The following is a 21653-nucleotide window of genomic DNA, read 5'->3' as shown; positions in this document are numbered from 1 at the left end:
CAGGGTTTCACCGTGTTAGCCAGGATGGTCTCCATTTCCTGACCTCGTGATCCACCCACCTCGGCCTCCCAAAATGCTGGGATTATAGGCGTGAGCCACCACGCCGGGCCGCCCAGCCTGTTTTTTAAGAGACAGAGTCTCGCTCTATCTTCTAGATGGAGAGCAGTGGTACAATCTTGGTTCACTGCATGACCTCCTGAGCTCAAGTAGCCTTCCCACTTCAGCCTCCTGCGTAACTGGGACTACAGGTGCATGCCACCACGCCTGGCTAATTTTTAAATTGTTTGTAGAGAAGGGTTCTTGGCTGGGCAAAAGTCTGTCTCTTTTAAAAATTTTTTAAAGAGAGAGAAGGGGGTCTTACTGTGTTGCCCAGGCTGGTCTCGAACTCCTGGCCTCAGACAATCCTCCTGCCTCAGCCTCCCAAAGCACTGGGATTACAGGCATGAGTGGCCACGCCTGGTCTCCTGTAGGTTATTCTTTACTAGCCAGATCCTGAGTATTGGTTGACAGCTGGATAGGACACTGAGAGTTGACATTTCTTGTGTGGAACAAAGAACATTAGCTGGGCTGGGATGGGGGTGGACATCTAAATATTCTCGGGTGAAAATGCTTTGGTCAGAATGTTCTGGAGATGGTCCCCACCCACAAGGAAGAAGCCTTTTACATAATTATGCAGAGCCAGCCACACTATTCCAGAGAGGATCAGCCCAGTTTTTGTAAAACCAAGAGGCTCATTGAATCTACTAACGTGTTTTTCGTTGCTATTGTTCTTTTTGTTCAAACGAAGAAGCAAGTCCCATCCTAAAGGAGTTTTTGTCTACTTCTAGCTAAGCAGAACACTGCTGACACCTCTAGGCTGGCAGTTTTCTTATTTTACTTTCATTTTTAATTTTTGTGGGTACATAGTAGGTGTGCATATTTATGGGGTACGTGAGATGTTTTGATCAGGCATGCAATGTGTAATAATCACATCATGGGAAATGGGGTATCTATCCCCTCAAGCATTTATCCTTTTTGTTACAAACAATCCAAGTATATTCTTTTAGTTTTTTTTTTTTTTTTTTTTTTGGACACAGAGTCTCACTCTTGTTGCCCAGGCTGGAGTGCAGTGGTGCCATCTCAGCTCACCACAACCCCTGCCTCCCAGGCTCAAGTGATTCTTCTGTCTCAGCCTCCCAAGTAGCTGGGATTACAGGCATGTGCCACCACACCCGGCTAATTTTTGTATTTTTAGTAGAGATGGGATTTCACCATGTTGGCCAGGCTGGTCTCAAACTCCTGACCTCAAGTGATCTTCCCGCCTCAGCCTCCCAAAATGCTGGGATTACAGGCGTGAGCCATCGCACCTGCGCAGCCTCTTTTAGTTACTTTTAAGTGTACAATTAAATTATTATTGATTATAGTCACCCTCTTGCGCTATCAAATACTAGGGCTTATTCATTCTATAACCAGAAAGCGGTCCTGATCCAGACCCCGAGAGAGAGGGTTCTTGGATCTTGAACAAGAAAGAATTCAAGATGAGTCCATAGAGTTAAAGCAAGTTTATTAAGAAAGTGAAGGAATAAAAGAATGGCTACTGCATAGACAGAGCACGAGGGCTGCTGGTTGCCCATTTTGATGGTTATTTCTTGATGACATGCTAAACAAGGGGTGGATTATTCATGTCTCCCTTTTTAGAGCATATAGGGAGACTTCCTGACGTTGCCATGGCATCTGTAACCTGTCATGGTGCTGGCAGGAATGTAGCAGTGAGGACGACCGAGGTCACTCTCGTCACCATCTTGGTTTGGGTGGGTTTTGGGCCACTTTCTTTACTGCAGCCTGTTTTATCAGCATGGTCTTCATGACCTGTATCTTGTGCCAACCTCCTATCTCATCCTGTGACTTAGAATGCCTTCACTGTCTGGCAGTGCAGCCCGGTAGGTCTCAGCCTCATTTTACCCAGCTCCTATTTAAGACACAGTTGCTCTGATTCAGACGCCTCTGGCATTTCTATTTTTTTTTTGTTGTTGTTGTTGTTGTACTTTTTCTTTTTTTTTCTTTTTTTTTTTTTTATTATACTTCAGGGTTTTAGGGTACATGTGCACAATGTGCAGGTTTGTTACATATGTATCCATGTGCCATGTTGATTTCCTGCACCCATTAACTCGTCATTTAGCATTAGATGTATCTCCTAATGCTGTCCCTCCCCCCTCCCCCCACCCCACAACAGTCCCCGGAGTGTGATGTTCCCCTTCCTGTGTCCATGAGTTCTCATTGTTCAATTCCCACCTATGAGTGAGAACATGCGGTGTTTGGTTTTTTGTCCTTGCGATAGTTTACTGAGAATGATGTTTTCCAGTTTCATCCATGCCCCTACAAAGGACACGAACTCATCATTTTTTATGGCTGCATAGTATTCCATGGTGTATATGTGCCACATTTTCTTAATCCAGTCTATCGTTGTTGGACATTTGGGTTGGTTCCAACTCTTTGCTATTGTGAATAGTGCCGCAATAAACATACATGTGCGTGTGTCTTTATAGCAGCATGATTTATAGTCCTTTGGGTATATACCCAGTAATGGGATGGCTGGGTCAAATGGTATTTCTAGTTCGAGATCCCTGAGGAATCGCCACACTGACTTCCACAATGGTTGAACTAGTTTACAGTCCCACCAACAGTGTAAAAGTGTTCCTATTTCTCCACATCCTCTCGGCATTTCTATTTTTTGTGCCCATTAACCCTCCCCATCTCCCCCTCGCCCCCCAACTACCCTCTCCAGCCTCTGGTAACCATCTTTCTACTCTATCTCCATGGGCTCGATTGCTTTGTTTTCTGTTTGTTTGTTTGTTTTTACCTTTTTTGTTGCTCCCACAGGGGAGGCCCCCTCCAAAATGTCAATTTGCTTTAATTTTTAGATCCCACAAATAAGTGAGGACATGCGATGTTTGTCTCTCTGTGCCTGGCTTAATATAATGACCCCCAGCTCCAACCGTGTTGTTGCAAATGACTGAAACTTGTTCTTTTTTACGGCTGAATAGTACCCCATTGTGTATATGTACCGCATTTTCTTTATCCGTTCGTCTGTTATGGACACTTAGGTTGCTTCCAAATCTTGGTTATTGTGAACAGAGCTGCAACAAACATGGGAGTGCAGATATCGCTGTGATGGGCTGATTTTCTTTATTTGGGTATATACCCTGCAGTGGGATTGCTGGATCATATGGTAGCTCTATTAGTTTTTTGAGGAACCTCCAAACTGTTCTCCATAGTGGTTGTACTAATTTACATTCCCACTGTGAACCCTGAAAATTTGAGACAGGTCTCAGTTAAATTAGAAAGTTGATTTTGCCAAGCTGGGGACATGCACTCGTGACACAGCCTCAGAAGGAACTGATGACATGTGCCCAGGTGGTCAGAGCACAGCTTGGTTTTATACATTTTAGGGAAACCTGAGCCATCAATCAACATATGTAAAATGGGCCGAGGGCAGCAGCTCTAGCTGTAATCCCAGGACTTTGGGAGGCTGAGGTGGGTAGATCACTTGAGGTCAGGAGTTCGAGACCAGCCTGGCCAACATGGTGAAACCCCGTCTCTACTAAAAATACAAAGCTTAGTTGGATGTGGTGGCGCATGCCTGTAGTCCCAGCTGCTCTAGGAGGCTGAGGCATGAGAATTGCTTGAACCCGGGAGGCAGAGGCTGCAGTGAGCCGAGATCGAGCCACTACATTCCAGCCTGGTCAACAGAGTGAGACCCTGTCTCAAAAAAAAAAAAAAAATGTAAAATGAACATGGTTCAGTCCAGAAGGGCAGGACAACTTGAAGGAAAAGCAGGACAACTCAATGCAGGCATGGAGCTTCCAGGTCATAGGAAGAAAAGAGATAAATAGTTGCATTCTTTTGAGTTGATGATTAGCCTCTCCAAAGGAGGGAAGCAGATATGCATTAATCTCAGTCAGCGGAGGGGTGACTTTGAATAGAACGGGAGGCGGGTTTGCTCTAAGCAGTTCCCAGCTTGACTTTTCCCTTTAGCTTTGTAATTCTGGGGGCTTAAGATATTTTCGTTTCACACCACCAACGGTGTAGGGAAGTTCCCTTTTCTCCACATCCTCATCAGCATTTGTTATTGCCTGTCTTTTGGATAAAGCCATTTTAACTGGGGTGACGTGGCATCTCATTGTAGTTTTGATTTGCAATTCTCTGATCAGTGATGTCAAGTACCTTTTCATATGCCTGTTTTGTGTTGAGTACCTTTCATATGCCTGTTTGCCATGCATATGTCTTCTTTGGGGAAATGTGTATTCAAATCTTTTGCCCATTTTTAATTGGATTACTAGGATTTTTTTCCTATAGACTTGTTTGAGATCCTTATATTTTCTGATTATTAATCTCTTGTCAGATGGCAGTTTTCTTAGTTTTTTGCCATCATGGTTTCAGAAAGATCAGGGTCCAATCTCAGAACACCTTGTCATTTTTCCTGCATGGATTTCTCATCTTTATCCACTATTTCTCTGAAATCATTCAGCTTGCTAATGTTGCCCCCAGTGGTTTTCTTTAAAAATAATATTGGCCAGGTGCGCTGGCTCATGCCTGTAATCCCAGCACTTGGGAGGCCAAGGCAGGAGGATCGCTTGAGCCCAGGGAGTTTGAGACCAGCCTGGATAACATAGACCCTGCCTCTTAAAATAATAATAATAATAAAAGTATTGATGGGGGCTGAGGGCGGTGGCTCACGCCTGTAATCCCAGCACTTTGGGAGGCTGAGGCGGGTGGATCACGAGGTGCGGAGTTTGAGACCAGCCTGACCAACATGGTGAAACCCCGTCTCTACTAAAAATATAAAAATTAGCTGGGCACAGTGGTGCGCGCCTGTAGTCCCAGCTACTCAGGAGGCTGAGGCAGGAGAATTGCTTGAACCTGGGAGGTGGAGGTTGCAGTGAGCTGAGATCGCACCACTGCACCCCAGCCTGGGTGACAGAGTGAGACTCTGTCTCAAAAAAAAAAAAAAAAATAATAATGATAGTAATACAGTAGCCTCCAGCACCTGGGCTCTGGGATGGCTAGGAGGTGCTCCTTGGGGAGCCCCTGCTGACCCGGCTCCCTCGGGGCACAGCCTTCATCCTCCCCAAGGCAGAGGTGTGCGTGCGGAACCACGTCCAGCCCTACGTCCCGTCCATCCTGGAGGCCCTGATGGTCCCCACCAGCCAGGGCTTCACTGAGGTGCGAGATGTCTTCTTCAAGGAGGTCACGGACATGAACCTGAACGTCATCAACGAGGGCGGCATTGACAAGCTGGGTGAGGTGAGGCCGGCACCGCCCCTGGGAGGGGGTCTCCTGAGAGTACGTCTGGTCTGTCCCAGAGGGCCCCAGCTGCGTGACTCAGGGCAGCCGTTCCCCTCCAAGGCTGTCCCTGTAGACGGGGAGGGGCTGCTGGGGACTAGGGGCAGAGGCCGTGAGGCCAGGGCTGTTGGAGTCCTTGTGGGGCCTGCAGTTAGAGGAAAGAGGGAACATTAACTCCCAGCCATCAGCCTTTAGAAACCAAGAGTGGTGCTAAAATAGAAAAGAATTTAACAGAGAAGAGAGGGAAGGAGGGAAAGAAGGAGGGAAGGAGAGGAGGGGAGAGGGATGGGGGGGCTTCAGGTGGAGCAATGAGATCGATAAGGCAGAATTCACAAGTCACGCACCCTCCAAATAGAGACAGCCGTTGCCCTTACCTGACCTCAGTTATCTGGCTCTCGGGGTGGACGTCCTTCCACAGTCTCCATCTTGAGGGGGCTGCCCGGAGCCCACGTAGTTGTCAGATCGAATTTGTCCTGTATCTTAGTTTCCTCCTTTTTTTTTTTTTTTGAGATGGAGTCTTGCTCTGTCACCCAGGCTGGAGTGCAGTGGCGCGATCTCGGCTCACTGCAAGCTCCGCCTCCCGGGTTTATGCCATTCTCCTGCCTCAGCTTCCCAAGTAGCTGGGACTACAGGCGCCCGCCACCACACCCAGCTAATTTTTTGTTTTTTAGTACAGACGGGGTTTCACCGTGTTAGCCAGGATGGTCTCGATCTCCTGACCTCGTGATCCACCCACCTCAGCCTCCCAAAGTGCTGGGATTACAGGCGTGAGCCACCCCGCCCAGCCAGTTTCCTCCTTTATACTCTGAAATGGGGAGTCCACAGACCATAATAATCCCAGAATCTGAGACCTGGAGAAGACCTTGGAGAGCATGAAAGTTCTCTCCCAATTTTGAAGCCGAGGAAACTGAGGCTCAGAGAGGGTGAATGACTTGCCCAAGGTCACCCAGCACCTCAGAAGGGATGAGAGCCTTCTCCCGGCACGCAGGCTGCCTCTCCACAGCTCTGTGCCACTGGGCTGCGCCCTCCGTGCCTTCAGAGCCTCATGCTTCTGTCCTGGGCCCTCCTGGGTTTACCTTTGTGGCCATGAGCACCAGGTGGCCATCCTTGGTAGCAGGCGCCAGCCCCAGGGCCTGGACTTCGAGGACCCAGGCAAAGTGTGTGGGGGGTGCTGCCTGGCCACAGGGTGGCCCCGCTCAGCCCCCACGGCCCCACTCCCTGCAGTACATGGAGAAGCTGTCCCGGCTGGCGTACCACCCCCTGAAGATGCAGAGCTGCTATGAGAAGATGGAGTCGCTGCGGCTGGACGGGCTGCAGCAGCGATTTGATGTGTCCAGCACGTCCGTGTTCAAGCAGCGAGCCCAGATCCACATGTGGGAGGTAGACCTGAGGCTATGCTCCCCACTCCACACCCTGCCCACCGCCTTCCACAGGCCCCCTCGCCCAGGAGGGTCCCCTCTGCTCCATTCCCTGTCACACCGTAGCCATGCTTGTCTGGCACGCTGTCTCCTCCTCTGCTTGGAACATCTGTGCTTCTGCCCACCTGGCTAATTCTGACTCACTTCCCAGGTCTCAGCTTAGAGACCCCTTCCTCCAGGAAGCTCTCCTTGCTCCCCCAGGCCCCTTCCCATATTTCCTGTTGTCTTGAGGCAGGGACTGGCCCCAGCGTGCAGCGCTGTGAGTGGGCAAATGAGTGAGTGGGCACAGACCGCTCGCCATTCCTCCCTGGCAGGCCTCGGGGTGGGGGGCTGGCTGAGGATGAGGACCCCTCAGCGGCACCCAGGAAGGGGCTGTGGTCACCCCGGGGGCTTCACGTGTCCGCGGTATGCCCCGCAGCAAATGGACAATGCCGTGTATACGTTCGAGACCCTCCTGCACCAGGAGCTGGGGAAGGGGCCCACAAAGGAGGAGCTGTGCAAGTCCATCCAGCGGGTCCTGGAGCGGGTGCTGAAGGTGAGTGGCCCCACGCCCTGCCCCGGATGGTCCTAGGTGAGGCCAAGCCCCGAGCCCCATCCCCGGCCACCACCAGGATTGCTGTCCCTGTAAGGAGGCGCCATGGTCCTCTTGTGTGGATGAGGACTCAGAGGCTTGGGTCAGACCACTGGCCTCGTCCTACCCTCAGGGCCAACGGAGCCCACTGACCTGCAGAACCCCCTACCCCCTTGTTCCTGCAGAAATACGACTATGACAGCAGCTCTGTGCGGAAGAGGTTCTTCCGGGAGGCGCTGCTGCAGATCGGCATCCCGTTCCTGCTCAAGAAGCTGGCTCCTACCTGCAAGTCGGTGAGCAGCCCCCACCTGCTCCAGCCGTTTGGGCCCTAAGTTGGGGGATGGAGCCCACAGACCTCCCTCTACCCTTGGCCCTGACCTCTCATCTCTGCTGCCCCACCCGGGCAGGAGCTGCCCCGGTTCCAGGAGCTGATCTTCGAGGACTTTGCCAGGTTCATCCTGGTGGAAAACACTTATGAGGAGGTGGTGTTGCAGACCGTCATGAAGGACATCCTCCAGGGTGGGTGCCGTCCTGGGGTGGGGACTATTGCCAGGAGGATGCTGGGGGGGCAGCTGAGAAGTGGTGGCAGCTGAGGGGGTCAGCTAAGGCTCAAAGAAAAGCCCAGACTTGCACCTGGGGGCTGGGTGAAGCCCACTGTTCGCTGTGTGGCCCCAGGAGTGGCCTTAGCCTTGCATCTCTGTGCTTTAGTTTCTTCTCGCATCCTTGGCTTTGCTGGGAGGGTCAGATGAGTGATTAGATGACATGTGGTCACCAGCCTGGGCCTGGAGTTAGCATCACAGCCTTGCTGCTTTTAGCAATGAGGCCTGGAATGAGTCACATCCCAATCACAGACCCCCATGGCGGGATGAGACGGTTCTCCTTTGCGCAGAGTCCAGCGCAGGAGCGGCTGTGGGATCAGTGCTATGTCCTGACCCTTCCCCTGTGGCCCTGCAGCTGTGAAGGAGGCCGCGGTGCAGAGGAAGCACAACCTATACCGGGACAGCATGGTCATGCACAACAGCGACCCCAACCTGCACCTGCTGGCCGAGGGCGCCCCCATCGACTGGGGCGAGGAGTACAGCAACAGCGGCGGGGGCAGCAGCCCCAGCCCCAGCACCCCGGAAGCAGCCACCCTCTCGGAAAAGCGACGGCGCGCCAAGCAGGTGGTCTCCGTGGTCCAGGATGAGGAGGCGGGGCTGCCCTTTGAGGCTAGCCCTGAGTCACCACCACCTGCGTCCCCGGACAGTGTCACCGAGATCCGAGGCCTGCTGGCCCAAGGTCTGCGGGCTGAGAGCCCCTCGCCAGCCGGCCCCCTGTTCAATGGGGCCCCTGCCGGGGAGAGTCCCCAGCCCGAGGCCGCCCCTGAGGCCTCCTCACCGCCTGCCTCACCCCTCCAGCATCTCCTGCCTGGAAAGGCTGTGGACCTTGGGCCCCCCAAGCCCAGCGACCAGGAGACTGGAGAGCAGGTGTCCAGCCCCAGCAGCCACCCCGCCCTCCACACCACCACCGAGGACAGCGCAGGGGTGCAGACTGAGTTCTAGGCCAGTGGGTCCCTGGCTGCTGCACATGGCACAGGCCGTTCCCTTCCGGACCCAGGCAGGCTCGGCTCTGGGGAGGGCACCCTGGTCTGTGCCTTGTGGGTGGCAGCAGGGCAGGGCTGTGTGGTGCCGCCAGGGGGCGCCCACCTGAGTCACTTTATGGGGTTCAGTCAACACTTTCTTGCTCCCTGTTTTCTCTTCTGTGGGATGATCTCAGATGCAGGGGCTGGTTTTGGGGTTTTCCTGCTTGTGTCGAGGGCTGGACACTGCTGGGGGGCTGGAAAGCCCCTCCCTTCCTGTCCTTCTGTGGCCTCCGTCCCCTCATGGGTGCTGCCATCCTTGCTGGAGAGGGGGAGGTGAAAGCTGGTGTGAGGCCAGTGGGTTCCCGCCCACTCACCTAGGAGCTGGCTGGGCCAGGACCGGGAGAGGGAGCGCTGCTGCCCTCCTGGCCCTGCTCCTTCCACAGTTAGGGGTGGACCCAGCCTTGCTTTCCCCACTGTTCTGGAGGGAAAGGGAAGGAGGGGGTCTTCAGAAGGCTGGAGCCAGGCTGGGGGTGCTGGGTGGAGGGATGAGATTTAGGAGGTGCCTCATGGGGTGGGTGGGCCTGGGGTGAAATGAGAAAGGCCCAGAACGTGCAGGTCTGCGGAGGGGAAGTGTCCTGAGTGAAGGAGGGGACCCCCATCCTGGGGGATGCTGGGAGTGAGTGAGTGAGATGGCTGAGTGAGGGTTATGGGGAGCCTGAGGTTTTATGGGCATGTGTATCCCCTTCCCCCGGCCCCAGCCTGCCTCCCTCCTGCCCACCTGGCCCACAGGTCTCCCTCTGGTCCCCGTCCCTCTGGTGCTTGGGGATGGAGTGGGAGCGAGGGGTGTAGTGGGGCTGGGCTCTGTCTTCTACAGGCCACCCCGAGGTCCTCAGTGGTTGCCTGGGGACCCGGACGGGGCTCCTGAGGGGTACAGGTTGGGTGGGCCCTCCTTGAGGTTCTGGGGTCAGGCTATGGTTTGACCTCTGCTGCCTCTCAGTCACCAAGTCACTTCCCTCTGAAAACCCAGTCCCCTCTTTGGATGTCCTTATGAGTCACTCTGGGCCTGGCTGTCATCCCTCCTCAGCTTCTTGTTCCTGGGACAAGGGTCAAGCCAGGATGGGCCCAGGGCCCCCTCCCCTGCTGCTTTGCGGGGGGCAGGGCACAAATAGACTCCTTCAGGGTCCTCGAGGTGGGCTCCCCTCCCAGCCCTGCATCCTCTGTGCCCTAGATCTGCTCCCCAGAGGAGGGGCCTTGACCCACAGGACGTGTGGTGGCGCCTGGCACTCAGGGACCCCCAGCTGCCCCAGCCCTGGTCTCTGGCGCATCTCTTCCCTCTTGTCCCGAAGATCTGCACCTCTAGTGCCTTTTGAGGGGTTCCCATCATCCCTCCCTGATATTGTATTGAAAATATTATGCACACTGTTCATGCTTTTACTAATCAATAAACGCTTTATTTAAAGCCAGTTGCCTTGAGTGGTGCTGTGGGGGTAGGGGACAGGGGACAGGGGGGTCTTGGCTGGGGACTGTGTCTAGGCCCCCCTATGGCTTGGCTTTCTGGGCTTCTCGACTGAGTGCCGCTATGTTTATGATCTGAGTTCTTATTCCATTTTACAGAGGAGGAAACAGGCTCAGCAAGAAGGGACTTGTCCAAGGTGACCTGCCTTCTGGTGGCAGCTCAGGCAGCTTCCTCAGCCAGACCTGTGCCGGGTGCCCCTCAGGCAGCCTTGGGCGATGGTGAGGCCAAGAGGGACGACGGCAGGCAGCAGCTTCAAGACCATTCAGGGCCCTGGGGTGCCCATAGCGGAGTGGGCCCAGGCTCGGGCTGGATCCAAACAGTGATGCCGGCTCCTTCAACGCTCCCGATCACACACTACTGTTTACCAAGCGCTCACTCCGGGCCAAGCACTTTGTGTGCGGGAACAGCAGCCTCAAGAGAGCTCTACAAAGTGGACACTGTCATCACCACCATTTCACCGACGTGTAAACTGAGGCCTTGGAAGGTAGGGAACCTCGGCTGAGCTTATGTGGCACGGGAACAACCCTTAAGCCCCTGCAGCTGTTGGGGGTGGGTTGCCCCATCTATGGGTAAAAACATGTCCCTGCTGGGTGGGGTGGTAGCCAGTCACCTTGGGGATGTTGGCTTCCCTGATGCCAGCCTCTCCATGGTGGCCTAGGGCTTGGGCCTGGGCCTCTCTCGGTCAACAAGGGCTGAGGTGCAAAACACAGGGCTGTGTGGCCAGAGACCAGGGATGCGGCTGTCCCTTGCTGTTGTCCTTGGCAGGTCACTGAGCCTCGAGCTCCTCCATGAGGCCTCCCCGGGCCCTAGTGAGAGCGTAAGGAGATCTGCAAAGCACTGCGCTCCAGGAGGTAGCCCCACCTGCCTCAGCCTCTCCCCTCTTGGCCAAGTTGAGCCCAGGAGGGTGTTGGGAGGAGGGGAAACTGAGGGGGAACTGTCGGTGGGAAAAGGCCACCCAGCTCCTGCCTGGGAAATGACTCACACGACCAAGGGTATTTGCCTGCCCTGTTCAGTGCACAGGACGATGGTCTCAGTGAGAGGGAAACAGGCCCAGGCGTAGGGATTTTTCTGCCACCCCAGGACCTGAACTCTCCTGCCAGCTTCTGCAGACGCTGTACTTGGGGCAAGCACTCAGCGCCCCCTGGAGGCCACCAGCCGGTCAGGGCTGCATCACATCCTATGTTGAATGCATAGGGAAACGGGCCCAAACACTGGCTAGGATCACTGAGTGAGCTGGAGGCAGAGCCCAGGTGCTCCGAGCAGACCTGCCACGAGCCCAAGGAAGAGGCTGCACCTGGCTCGACACCGTGTGCCAGAAAATGCGTAATCAACGTGCACCTCTGCAGCGAGTGCAAGTGTATATGGCTCCAAGAATTGTGCAGTGACCAACCTGCACAACTGCACGGGTTTGAGGGTGAGGATGCTTCTGGGCCTCAAACCCTGCATCACCATGTCCCAGTTGCAAGGCCCTGGTTATTTACCCCCCATCATCAGCCTCAGCTGCCTCAATGGGATAATGGACGGAACATACAGGGCTCCTCCGCTCATGGAGGCACAGGCCACAGCCATCACCGGCCCTGGCTGCCTCTGGGCCCTGGTCTCTCCACCTGTGAAGGGGGCGCTGGGATAACGCGACATTCAAGATGGCCCTACCTGACCTCTCCTCTCGACTGAGGTGCGGCCCACTCCTGGCTCCTTCCCCGAGAAGAGCTGCCCGAGCCCCATCCCCAGACCTCGTCCCCTCCCCTCCCTGGACTCCCATGAGAACCCAGTGATGACTCAGGCCAGAGGCGCGCTGAAGACAGGTTTATTGACACTCCTGCTTCGGATCGAGCTACATGGGGTAAGGAGGGACAGTTGTGGAGAGCAGGAGGGCCCCAGGGTTCTTGGGAGCAGCAGAGAGGGAGGCCCAGGGGTGCTGGTGCCACTGTGAGCACAGGCCTGCACCACCCGCCTTCCCAGGAAGGCCTCCCCTCACCCAGCCAGGCCCTCCTGCTCCCTTCCACATGCAGAGTGGGACGGGACTGTGCATGGCCCCCAGATGAGGACCCAAGCTCCTGCAAGGGCGGTGGCCTTCAGTCAAGACAGCTAGGAGGCAGCAGATCCGTGATTAGGCTGGGACGCTCGCTCCCAGGCTCGGGTGGTGGTGCAGCGGACTCTCCAGCCCCAGCCCCCGGGACCATTCAGACTGGTGGTGTCATGGATCAGGAGCGCCTCTGCCTGGCCCAGACGTGCTTGGAGCTTAGGATGGGGGCTCCTGGGCGGTGGGGAAGGGGCCCAGGGCAGGGGGGAGCCTCATACGAGTCTGGCTGGCACAAGGCTGAGCAGGAGCCCGGGGCTCACAGTGGCTGAAGGCAGGGCCAGGACCAGGCCCAGGTGGGCAGGCAGCACTCAGCTGCTGTGGTAGATCCGGAGGCGCTGGGCAATGTCCTGGCGGCACAGCGGGCAGGTGTGCAGTGGCTGGCAGCACTGCTGGCAGCAGCAGACGTGGCCACAGTTGAGGAAGATCATCTGGGCCTGGGGAGGGAGAGCGGGAGCATGTGGCCAGCCCTACCGGGTTCCAGGAGTCCCAGGCCCCAGGCCTTTTTTTTTTTTTTTTTTTTTTTTTTTTGAGACAGAGTCTCACTGTGTTGCCCAGGCTAGAGTGCAGTGATGTGATCTCAGCTCACTGCAACCTCAGCCTCCCGGGTTTAAGTGATTCTCCTGCCTCAGCTCCCAAATAGCTGGGACTACAGGCGCGCACCACCACGCCTGGCTAAATTTTTTGTATTTTTAGTAGAGACGGGGCTTCACCATGTTGGTCAGGCTGGTCTAGAACTCCTGACCTCAGATGATCTGCCTGCCTCGGCCTCCCAAAGTGCTGGGATTACAGGCGTGAGCCACCGTGCCCGGCCAAAAGATGATTTTCTAAAGCCTCTGCAGGGTAAATCATGTTGTATTTCATGATTTGGGAAATTTTTTCCTAACATATTTATTAAGTAGGAACAAAAAGAAAAAGGTCCGGAAAATGATGTGAGCACGGCTCATATTTGGGTCATGGGACTGGGGGTCATTTTTATTTCCTGCATTCTTTCTAGATGAGCGCAGTCTACTTAGATAACTGGAGAAAACACGTTCAGAGACAAACCTGTACCTGGAGAATCTGAAGAGGGTGGCCACAGGGAGGGCAGGCGGGTGGGGAGGGTCCCGGACTTACCTCCCGTTCCAGGCACACGACACACTCTGAGGCCTGCACCTCCAGCTCTGCAGGGGGAGCAGATGGCCTCACAGACTCAGGAGGCTCCTGGGGGGCCATAGGTGTGACGACCGCACCCGTTGGTGGTTTCAGCTCTGTGGGGACCAGACAGACAGACTGAGCCAGGGTCATCTCCGCTGACCCCAACCCCTAGGGGCTCATCGTGGCCCTGCCCATCCCCATGGTGAGTGAGCTGGAGGGTGCGGGAGCCTCTGCTCTCAGATCTGAGGGAAGTGCTCTCCTTGCCACACACTCTCTTCTCTTCTCTGAGCCTCATTTCCCATCTGCGGAATGGGAGTGAAGTCTCTCTCTGCAGGGATGGCCGCAGTGCTTGTTAAGTGGGTTCTCTGATCTCTAATGTCTCCGGGACCCTTCACAGCCACCCTGCAAGTAGGGCTTGGCACTTTCAGAGATGAGACATTTGAGGCTCAGAGACGGGGAGTCACTCAACCCAGGGCCACGTGGCCATCTGGTGATGCAGCTGCAGATCCCTGGGGCAGGAGCTCTCAGTGAAGGGCCAGCTCTTGGCTTCTCCACCTGGTTGCCCAGGAGACAGGATGGGCTGCTGCCCATCAGGTGACCCAGGGGAGCAGAATGAGAGGCCCCCCCCAAGGCTTCTCCCCTGCCCCCAGCCCCACAGAGTCCCCAGCATGCTGGCTGCTCTGCCCTGGAGCCAGCATCCCCTGCTAAGACATCAGAAGCAGCCCTTACAAAATGCTAAGTCTTTTTTTTTTTTTTTTTTTTTTTTTTTTTTTTTTTTTTTTTTGAGACAGAGTCTCGCTCTGTCACCCAGGCTGGAGTACAGTGGTGCGATCTCGGCTCACTGCAACCTCTGCCTCCCAGGTTCAAGCAATTCTCCGGCCTCAGCCTCCCGAGTAGCTGGGATTACAGGTGCCCGCCATCACGACAGGCTAATTTTTGTATCTTTAGTAGAGACGGGGTTTCACCATGTTGGCCAGGCTGGTCTCAAGCTTTTGACTTCAGGTGATCTGCCCACCTCAGCCTCCCAAAGTGCTGGGATTACAGGCGTGAGCCAATGCACCTGGCTGCTAAGTCTCTTTTTCTATCAGGCAATGTGAGCTACCCACTTCCTTGACTCTATCCCTCGTTCCCTTCCTGATCACGGTTCACTTTATTCTACGGCTTGAATTACAAGCATTATTTTTTTATAACAGGAAAAAAACTAAAGTTGGCTTTAGTTAACTGGAGAAAACACGTTCAGAGACAAACCTGTACCTGGAGAATCTGAGGAGAGTGGCCACAGGGAGGGCAGGCGGGTGGGGAGGGTCCCGGACTTACCTCCCGTTCCAGGCACATGACACACTCTGAGGCCTGCACCTCCAGCTCTGCAGGGGGAGCAGATGGCCTCACAGACTCTAAAGTCTAAACTAAAGTTTTTTTAGGCTGGAGTGCAGTGTGGTGTGATCTCAGCTCACCGCAACCTCCGCCTCCTGGGTTCAAGTGATTCTCCTGCCTCAGCCTCTCTTGCGTATCTGGGACTACAGGCACACGCCACCGTGCCCAGCTAATTTTAGTAGAGACATCATGTTGGCCAGGATGGTCTTGATCTCCTGACCTCGTGATCCGCCCGCCTCGGCCTCCCAAAGTGCTGGATTACAGGTGTGAGCCACCGTGCCCGGCCAGAACTAAAGATTTTTTAAAGGCTGTTACAACACTAGAGTCTCTAAGGGTATCAGTGCTGCCCCCAAACCACCATTTTGAGAAGGCATTCATATATATATATATTATTTTTTTTTTTTTAGACAGGGTCTTGCTCTGTCATCCAGGCTGGAGCGTAGTATCATGATCACAGCTCACTGCAGCCTCAACCTCCCAGGCTCAAGCAATCCTCCTACCTCAGCCTCCAGAGTAGCTGGGATGACGCCTTGCTAATTTTTTTAATTTTTTTGCTTTGTTTTGTTTTTGAGATAGTCTCACTCTTTTCCAGGCTGGCGTGCAGAGGCACAATCATGGCTCACTGCAGCCTTGACCTCCCAAGCTCAAGCGATCCTCCCACCTTTGCCCCCCAAGTAGCTGGAACTAAGGTGTGCACCACCACACTCAGCTAATTTTATTTTATTTTTTGTAGAGAAGGGGTCTCCCTATGTTGCCCAGGCTGGTCTCAAACTCCTGGGCTCCATTGTAGGCCTCCTCCTGCGTAGGCCTCCCAAAGTGTGGGATTACAGCCATGAGCCACTGCGCGCAGCTTCTATATTTGTTTTTTTTTTTCTTTTTTTTTTTTTTTTGAGACAGAGTTTCACTTTGTCACCCAGGCTGGAATGCAATGGCATGATCTTGGCTCACTGTAACTTCCGCCTCCTGGGTTCCAGCAATTCTGCTGCCTCAGCCTCCTGAGTCTGGGACTACAGGTGCCCACCACCACGCCTGGCTAATTTTTGTATTTTTAGTAGAGACAGGGTTTCACCATGTTGGCCAGGGTGGACTCAAACTCCTGACCTCAGGTGTTCCGCCCACCTCAGCCTCCCAAAGTGCTGGGATTACATGTGTGAGCCACCACACCTGGTCCCGGCCTCTATATTTGATATAAAGTATACCGATTTCTGGGAGTAATGAGAATTGCTAGGAAATTGAGGGTTTCCCTTGCCTTCTGGAACTGAGGACGGATCCCACCATGGCCCCTTCCCCTGCCAATGGGCACAAGCAGGAAGCCCTGAGCAGCCCAGGCATCCGTTTTCTGCATGTGGCCACAGATCCTCATGGCCGATCTGCTATGGAGAGGAAGAACCTGCTTGTTTGCTCCAGGGATGACTCAAACAGTGAGAAGCAGCCGGTCCTGAGGACTGCTGGGCTCAGAGGCACTGCACCCCGCTCAGGGTGAAGGGCACCTGTTTGTGACTCCTGCTCACGTGAGGCTTGTCTGCCAGGGGTGACCCCAACTCCTGATGGAAAACTCTTCTGATCTCCAGTCTGAGAGCTGGGGGGTCAGGAACATCCAGAAGGGGCCTATTCTGCATATGACTTGATATCAAAAAGCTAAGAAGTTTAATCACTTTTTGGGGGTTGAATCAATGTCCTTGGAGTAAAAGTGGCTGCAAAACTGGTGCCTGAAACTATCCTGGGGCTGCAGTCAGCCCAGCCCCCTGGAACCCCGGGGCCTTCCCACTGAGGTCCAGTCCAGAACTCCACCTTTGCCTCAGCTCCTCCGCCTCTTCCTTGGCTCTGGCTAAAAATGCCCTGCCCAGAGCCTCGCCCAGCCCAGCAGCACAAGCCTGCCCTCTCCTTCACCCCTGCTCTGGCCCTTCACCTCTTCCCCAGGGAAGCAGTCAAGCCCAGTGGTTCCACCATTTGCCAGCAATGGGACCTGACGGGGGACATGCTAACCTCTTTCCGCTTCAGTTTCCTCATCTTGAAAATGAGGACCACAACAGTGCCTCCTCACGGGGTTGATCCGGAGGTTCCGCAACGTGGTTCGTGCACAGCGGTGGGCAGGTGCCGGGCTCCCAGATCATGCTCAGCACATGGCAGACCCCAGACTCCACACCTGCCCCTTCTCCCCACGGGCCTCATGACCTGCCTTCGCCCCTTCACAGCCTGTTGTGGACATCTCTCCACGTCCACAGGCATGCCTCAGGCCCAGCATTGGGCATACTGCAGGCCCTAGGGACGGGCTATTTCTCCCTCTAGTCCAGAGTCCCTCAGTGTGTGGATACCAGCGTCTGTAGGGTAGACTGAGGGAAGGCTATGGGACAGGGAGCTGGGAGGGCCCCTCCACTGCTACGTGGAGGTCTCCTGTTCTCCCAATTTGGTGGCCCGTTTTTCCCATCTGTAAAACGGGCTCACTGATCCCTAAGCCTGCTCCTTGGGAGGGAACCTTACCAACCAGCAGAGGCTAGAACCAGCCCTCAGGACTCATCCCGAAATGTAAGCAAATGACTGTCCCCACCAGAGCCCATACATACGGCTGGAGGCCTGCCCGGAAGAGGCTGGAGCTGTGCTGGTACCTGGCTGGATCCTGGCTGCATCCAGCAGTTCCTGGACTCTCCGGAGGATCTCGTGCTGCAGGCCAGCTTCTGAGACGCCCACCTGTGACAGTTCAAGGAAGTGCAGACTGTGGCCTGGGCGGGAGCCCGCTAAATGGTGTGAGCCACCTGGCACAGGCCCAGGCTCACAGGACCGTCGACACCTCCTGCTGGAAATGTGGAAGCCTTCCGGGGCCTGGCGGGGCCCACGGTCAGGATGAGGCAGTGCAGCACCATAGCTGTGAGGGCAACCTCCCCAGGCCTCAGCCCAACAATCAGTGTGGCAGGGGTTGGGGGGAAACTGAGGCCCAAAGGGAAACCAGCACTAGCAACAGCTATAGTTTGGCAACTGCTTCCTGGTGCCAGGCTTCACCTGCACACCTCAGCCACTTCCCCACCAGGTGGGGCAGGAGAGAAGCCTTGGAGGCCAAGCCACTAAGCAGCAGCAGCACGTGAGCCCCACAGTCCCTCAGCCTCCAGAGCCTGAGCGGCACGGCCTGTGACCCTCAGGGCCATCCAGTCCTCTCGGACCCTGGTGTCTGCATCTGTCCAGGGAGGGGCAGGACAGTCTCATGGCAAAGAACACGAACTCTGGGGCCACACTGCTTGGGGTAGAGACCTCACTCTGCAGTGTGACCTTGAGCCAAGTTATTGCCTTACTGGGTCTCAACTGAAAGATGATGATAATGATATGTACCCTGCTGGGCTGTCGGGAGCATTCGGTGAGTTCGAATACAAAAAGTGCTTAAAATGGTGCCCAGCACGTGCAGGTGCTACAAAGTTAGCTGGCACAGCGATGATTATTCTGTTTTGAAGAATAAGTGGATTAATGTGCTGTAAAGAGCTCAGCTTGTGCCCAGAAAGGAACGGGGGCTCAGGCAGTGCTGCGGCCATGACAGTCTGTGACACCATGTGGCAGGGCAGAAGCTGGATCGGATAATCCCCAAGGACCTGTCTTGTCCCTCTAGTCTGAGCAGGTCAGCAGGACCCACCTCCCCAGGATTTCCCAGTGAGACAGTGTGCAGGGCACACACAGGCGTCTGGGGCAGATGGGCAGGTGTTCTGGCCATCTGGAAGCAAGGTGGCCCTGGGCCATTAGGTAAGCACAGGCCTCAACGAGGACTACACAAGGAGCAGGTCAACCCCCGGCTGGTCAGGACAGCGGCCTTGTGCACCCCTCCCCTCCCTGCGGACGGCTGCTGCCCACCTTGGCCAGGTCCCCGGGGCTCATTTGGCTCAGCAGGTCCAGTGAGAGGCGGTGGTGCGCAAAGATGGGCAGGTAGTGCTCAGCTGACAGCTCCTCCAGGAGGGTCACCAGCTGGCGCTCCATCCCCTCTTCCTGCAAGACAGAAACGTGTACCATGAGCGGGAAGGAAGAAAAGAACCCACTGTTTACAACAGGAAATGAAGGGTTTGAATATACATAACATAATACATAGAATGTACTCGGGATTTTTCCTACAAAAACTCATATGTAGGCACACAGAGATAGATAGGCCCAGGGGTTCACTGCCGCTCTGTCTGCAAACCTGAAAATAGTAAGCAACTTGAGCATCCACCAAGAGGGGTCTGTTTCAACTGCCTTTCTGTCCCTGCAGGTGCTGGACAGACAGTGGCTCCCGGCACAGGCTTTGCTCTACTGTGGGCTCAATGGTCTCTGCCCTGCACAGCAGTGACCAGTGCCTTGTCGTCCCCCTCACCAGAATGAACACTCCCTTCTCTCACTTCTGTCTCCGTTGGGGCTTGGCACAGGATCTGGCATGTTAGAGTCACCAGAAAAGTAACAAGAAGCAGAGCATGGTGGAGGCCCCACAGGCGCCTCTGGGAGGAGGTCCCCGGGGCTCCCTGGCCGGGGTAGGCACCAGCAGTCCTTACTTGCAGCTTCAAGGACAAGGGCTTCTGGTTCAAAAGCCGTTGATACTGAATCAGCCAGTAATTTTCCTGCCTGGTTTCACTTTTGGCTTCTAACTCCATCTGCCAGGAATGAAGCAGGCAATGTTAGTCACAAAACGGTAATAAAACCTGTAATAACAATGATGGTTGCCGGGCGCAGTGGCTCATGCCTGTAATCCCAGCACTTTGGGAGGCCAAGGTGGGTGGATCACCTGAGGTCGGGAGTTCGAGACCAGCCTGACCAACACGGAGAAACCCCCATCTCTACTAAAAATACAAAACTAGCCGGGCATGGTGGTGCATGCCTGTAATCCCAGCTACTCGAGAGGCTGAGGCAGGAGAATCTCTTGAGCCCAGGAGGCGGAGGTTGCAGTGAGCTGAGATCGCGCCACTGCACTCTAGCCTGGGCAACAAGAGCGAAACTCCGTCTCAAAAAAACAAAACAAAACAAAAATGATGGTTATGAACTATGCTCCTCTGAGCGAGTGAACAGCACTTGGTACTTTTATTTTATTTTTGAGATGGACTCTTGCTCTGTCACCCAGGCTGGAGTGCCCGAGTAGCTGGGACTACAGGTGTGTGCCACCACGCCCGGCTAATTTTTATATTTTTTAGTAGAGATGGGGTTTTCACCATGTTGGCCAGGCTGGTCTCAAACTCCTGACCTCAAGTGATCAGCCCACCTTGGCCTCCCAAAGTGCTGGGATTACAGGCGTGAGCCACTGTGACCGGCTGGCACTTAGTTATTTTACAGAGAACTTTCCCACCCGCTTATTGTTTATAGTTTATAGAAATGAGAAAAGCAGGAAGCATCACTCTCTCCAATTTACTGCTGAGACGATCTCAGAGAAGGCAGCTGACCTGCCCGACGCCACACACCTGGTCAGGGGGAGCGCCTGAACCTGAGCTTCCGCCACCTGGTACCACACTCTGCCACTCCCTCTGGGAGGTACCCCCTCTGTCTGCCTGTGGGAGAGCAAGCATTACGCAGCCCAGGCTGCCTCCTGGGTGCCAGGAAAGGGGGACACAGGTGCTAAGGACACCTTCAGCTTCTAGAGTGGGCTTCACTGTCTGACGGAGCTGAAGAATGATCAATGTGCTATTGATCATGTTTTTTTTTTTTTTTTTTTGAGACAGAGTTTCACTTTTGTTGCCCAGGCTGGAGTGCAATGGCATGATCTCGGCTTACTGCAACCTCTACCTCCCAGGTTCAAGTGATTCTCCTGCCTCAGCCTCCCCGGTAGCTGGGATTACAGGCATGCGCCACCACACCTGGCTAATTTTGTATTGTTAGTAGAGACGGGGTTTCTTCATGTTGGCCAGGCTGGTCCTGAACTCCCACCTTAGGTGATCCGCCTGCCTCGGCCTCCCAAAGTGCTGGGATTACAGGTGTGAGCCACCACGCCCGGCCTGAATATGATTATTTTATTTCGCCATTTGATAACTCTTCGTTGAGTACTGTTCTAGGTGCTGGGAATACAGCAGTGAACAAACGATGCTGATAATGGCCACGGTGACAACAGGCATAGCCGACATGTTCACAGTACCATGTGCCAGACCATGCTGTGCACCTAAAGATGCCATCATTAATTCTCACAACTCCGTGAAGGAGATTCTACCTCCCAGGTGAGGAAGCTGAGGTTCAGGGTGATGAGTAACCTGCCCAGGGTGGGGCCAAGAATCAGACCCAGGCCTGTCTTGCTCCAGAGCCCATGCTCAGAACAACGGAGCTGCTCAGTGAGGGCTGGCATGACATGGGGAGTGGGATCAGCACAGGCGTTTCCCAATCCCTGCTGGGCCTGACTGCCCTTTGGGGGCCCCTCCTGGACCTGGCCACTCCCACTGTTCCCTTCCGTCGTTGGCCCTCCCAGGCTGCAGCCCCTCTCTTCCAGCGCCCAGGAGCTGGACAGGCTGTGTTCTGCTGGGGTGGTGCTTCCTCCTTTGGTGGTGACCCCCAAGGCCTACAAGGGCAGGAGCACCAGCCACAGTACCTGGCTGCTACAGCACAGCGCCAATGCACCATCTGCAAAGTAACCTGATGTGTAGGAGATGGCAGTAGGGCACCGTGAGGAAGAGGCAGCTTCCTCTGATGGGCACAGGCACCACTTGGCTTGTTCAGGGCTCCAGAAGAAGCTGGTCTCTCTCTTCTAAACCTGC

At 54.8% G+C, this 21653-nt stretch overlaps 2 protein-coding genes across 7 annotated transcripts in view; one reads left to right on the top strand and one right to left on the bottom strand.

Moving 5' to 3' along the window:
• Positions 1–10299, top strand: part of NIBAN2 (niban apoptosis regulator 2) — a 63287-nt gene extending 52988 nt beyond the window's left edge. The window contains exons 9-14 of the mRNA XM_032165182.2: positions 5096–5283; positions 6547–6702; positions 7159–7275; positions 7497–7604; positions 7719–7830; positions 8266–10299. Of these exons, the coding sequence (XP_032021073.1) occupies positions 5096–5283; positions 6547–6702; positions 7159–7275; positions 7497–7604; positions 7719–7830; positions 8266–8852 (1268 nt within the window). The 3' untranslated portion in view covers positions 8853–10299. The remainder of the gene's footprint in view (positions 1–5095; positions 5284–6546; positions 6703–7158; positions 7276–7496; positions 7605–7718; positions 7831–8265) is intronic.
• A 1791-nt stretch (positions 10300–12090) lies between these two features.
• LRSAM1 (leucine rich repeat and sterile alpha motif containing 1) overlaps positions 12091–21653 on the bottom strand; it is a 59068-nt gene continuing 49505 nt past the window's right edge. For 4 of the 6 annotated variants that reach the window (XM_058445280.1, XM_032165175.2, XM_032165174.2 and 1 more), the window contains 5 exons: positions 19479–19577; positions 18811–18942; positions 17586–17667; positions 13585–13718; positions 12092–12905 (listed from right to left, as the gene is read on the bottom strand). In XM_058445280.1, coding sequence (XP_058301263.1) covers positions 12780–12905; positions 13585–13718; positions 17586–17667; positions 18811–18942; positions 19479–19577 — 573 coding nt within the window. In that variant the 3' untranslated portion in view covers positions 12092–12779. Of the gene's footprint in view, positions 12906–13584; positions 13719–17585; positions 17668–18810; positions 18943–19478; positions 19578–21653 lie in introns of all 6 variants that reach the window. The other 2 variants (XM_058445281.1, XM_058445282.1) reach the window with 2 other exon arrangements.

This window comes from Hylobates moloch, unplaced genomic scaffold, assembly GCF_009828535.3.
Source record: "Hylobates moloch isolate HMO894 unplaced genomic scaffold, HMol_V3 SCAFFOLD_10, whole genome shotgun sequence".
Lineage (NCBI taxonomy): Eukaryota > Metazoa > Chordata > Mammalia > Primates > Hylobatidae > Hylobates > Hylobates moloch.
The sequence above is the reverse complement of the archived record's forward strand: the minus strand, read 5'-3'. Positions and strand labels throughout refer to the sequence as shown.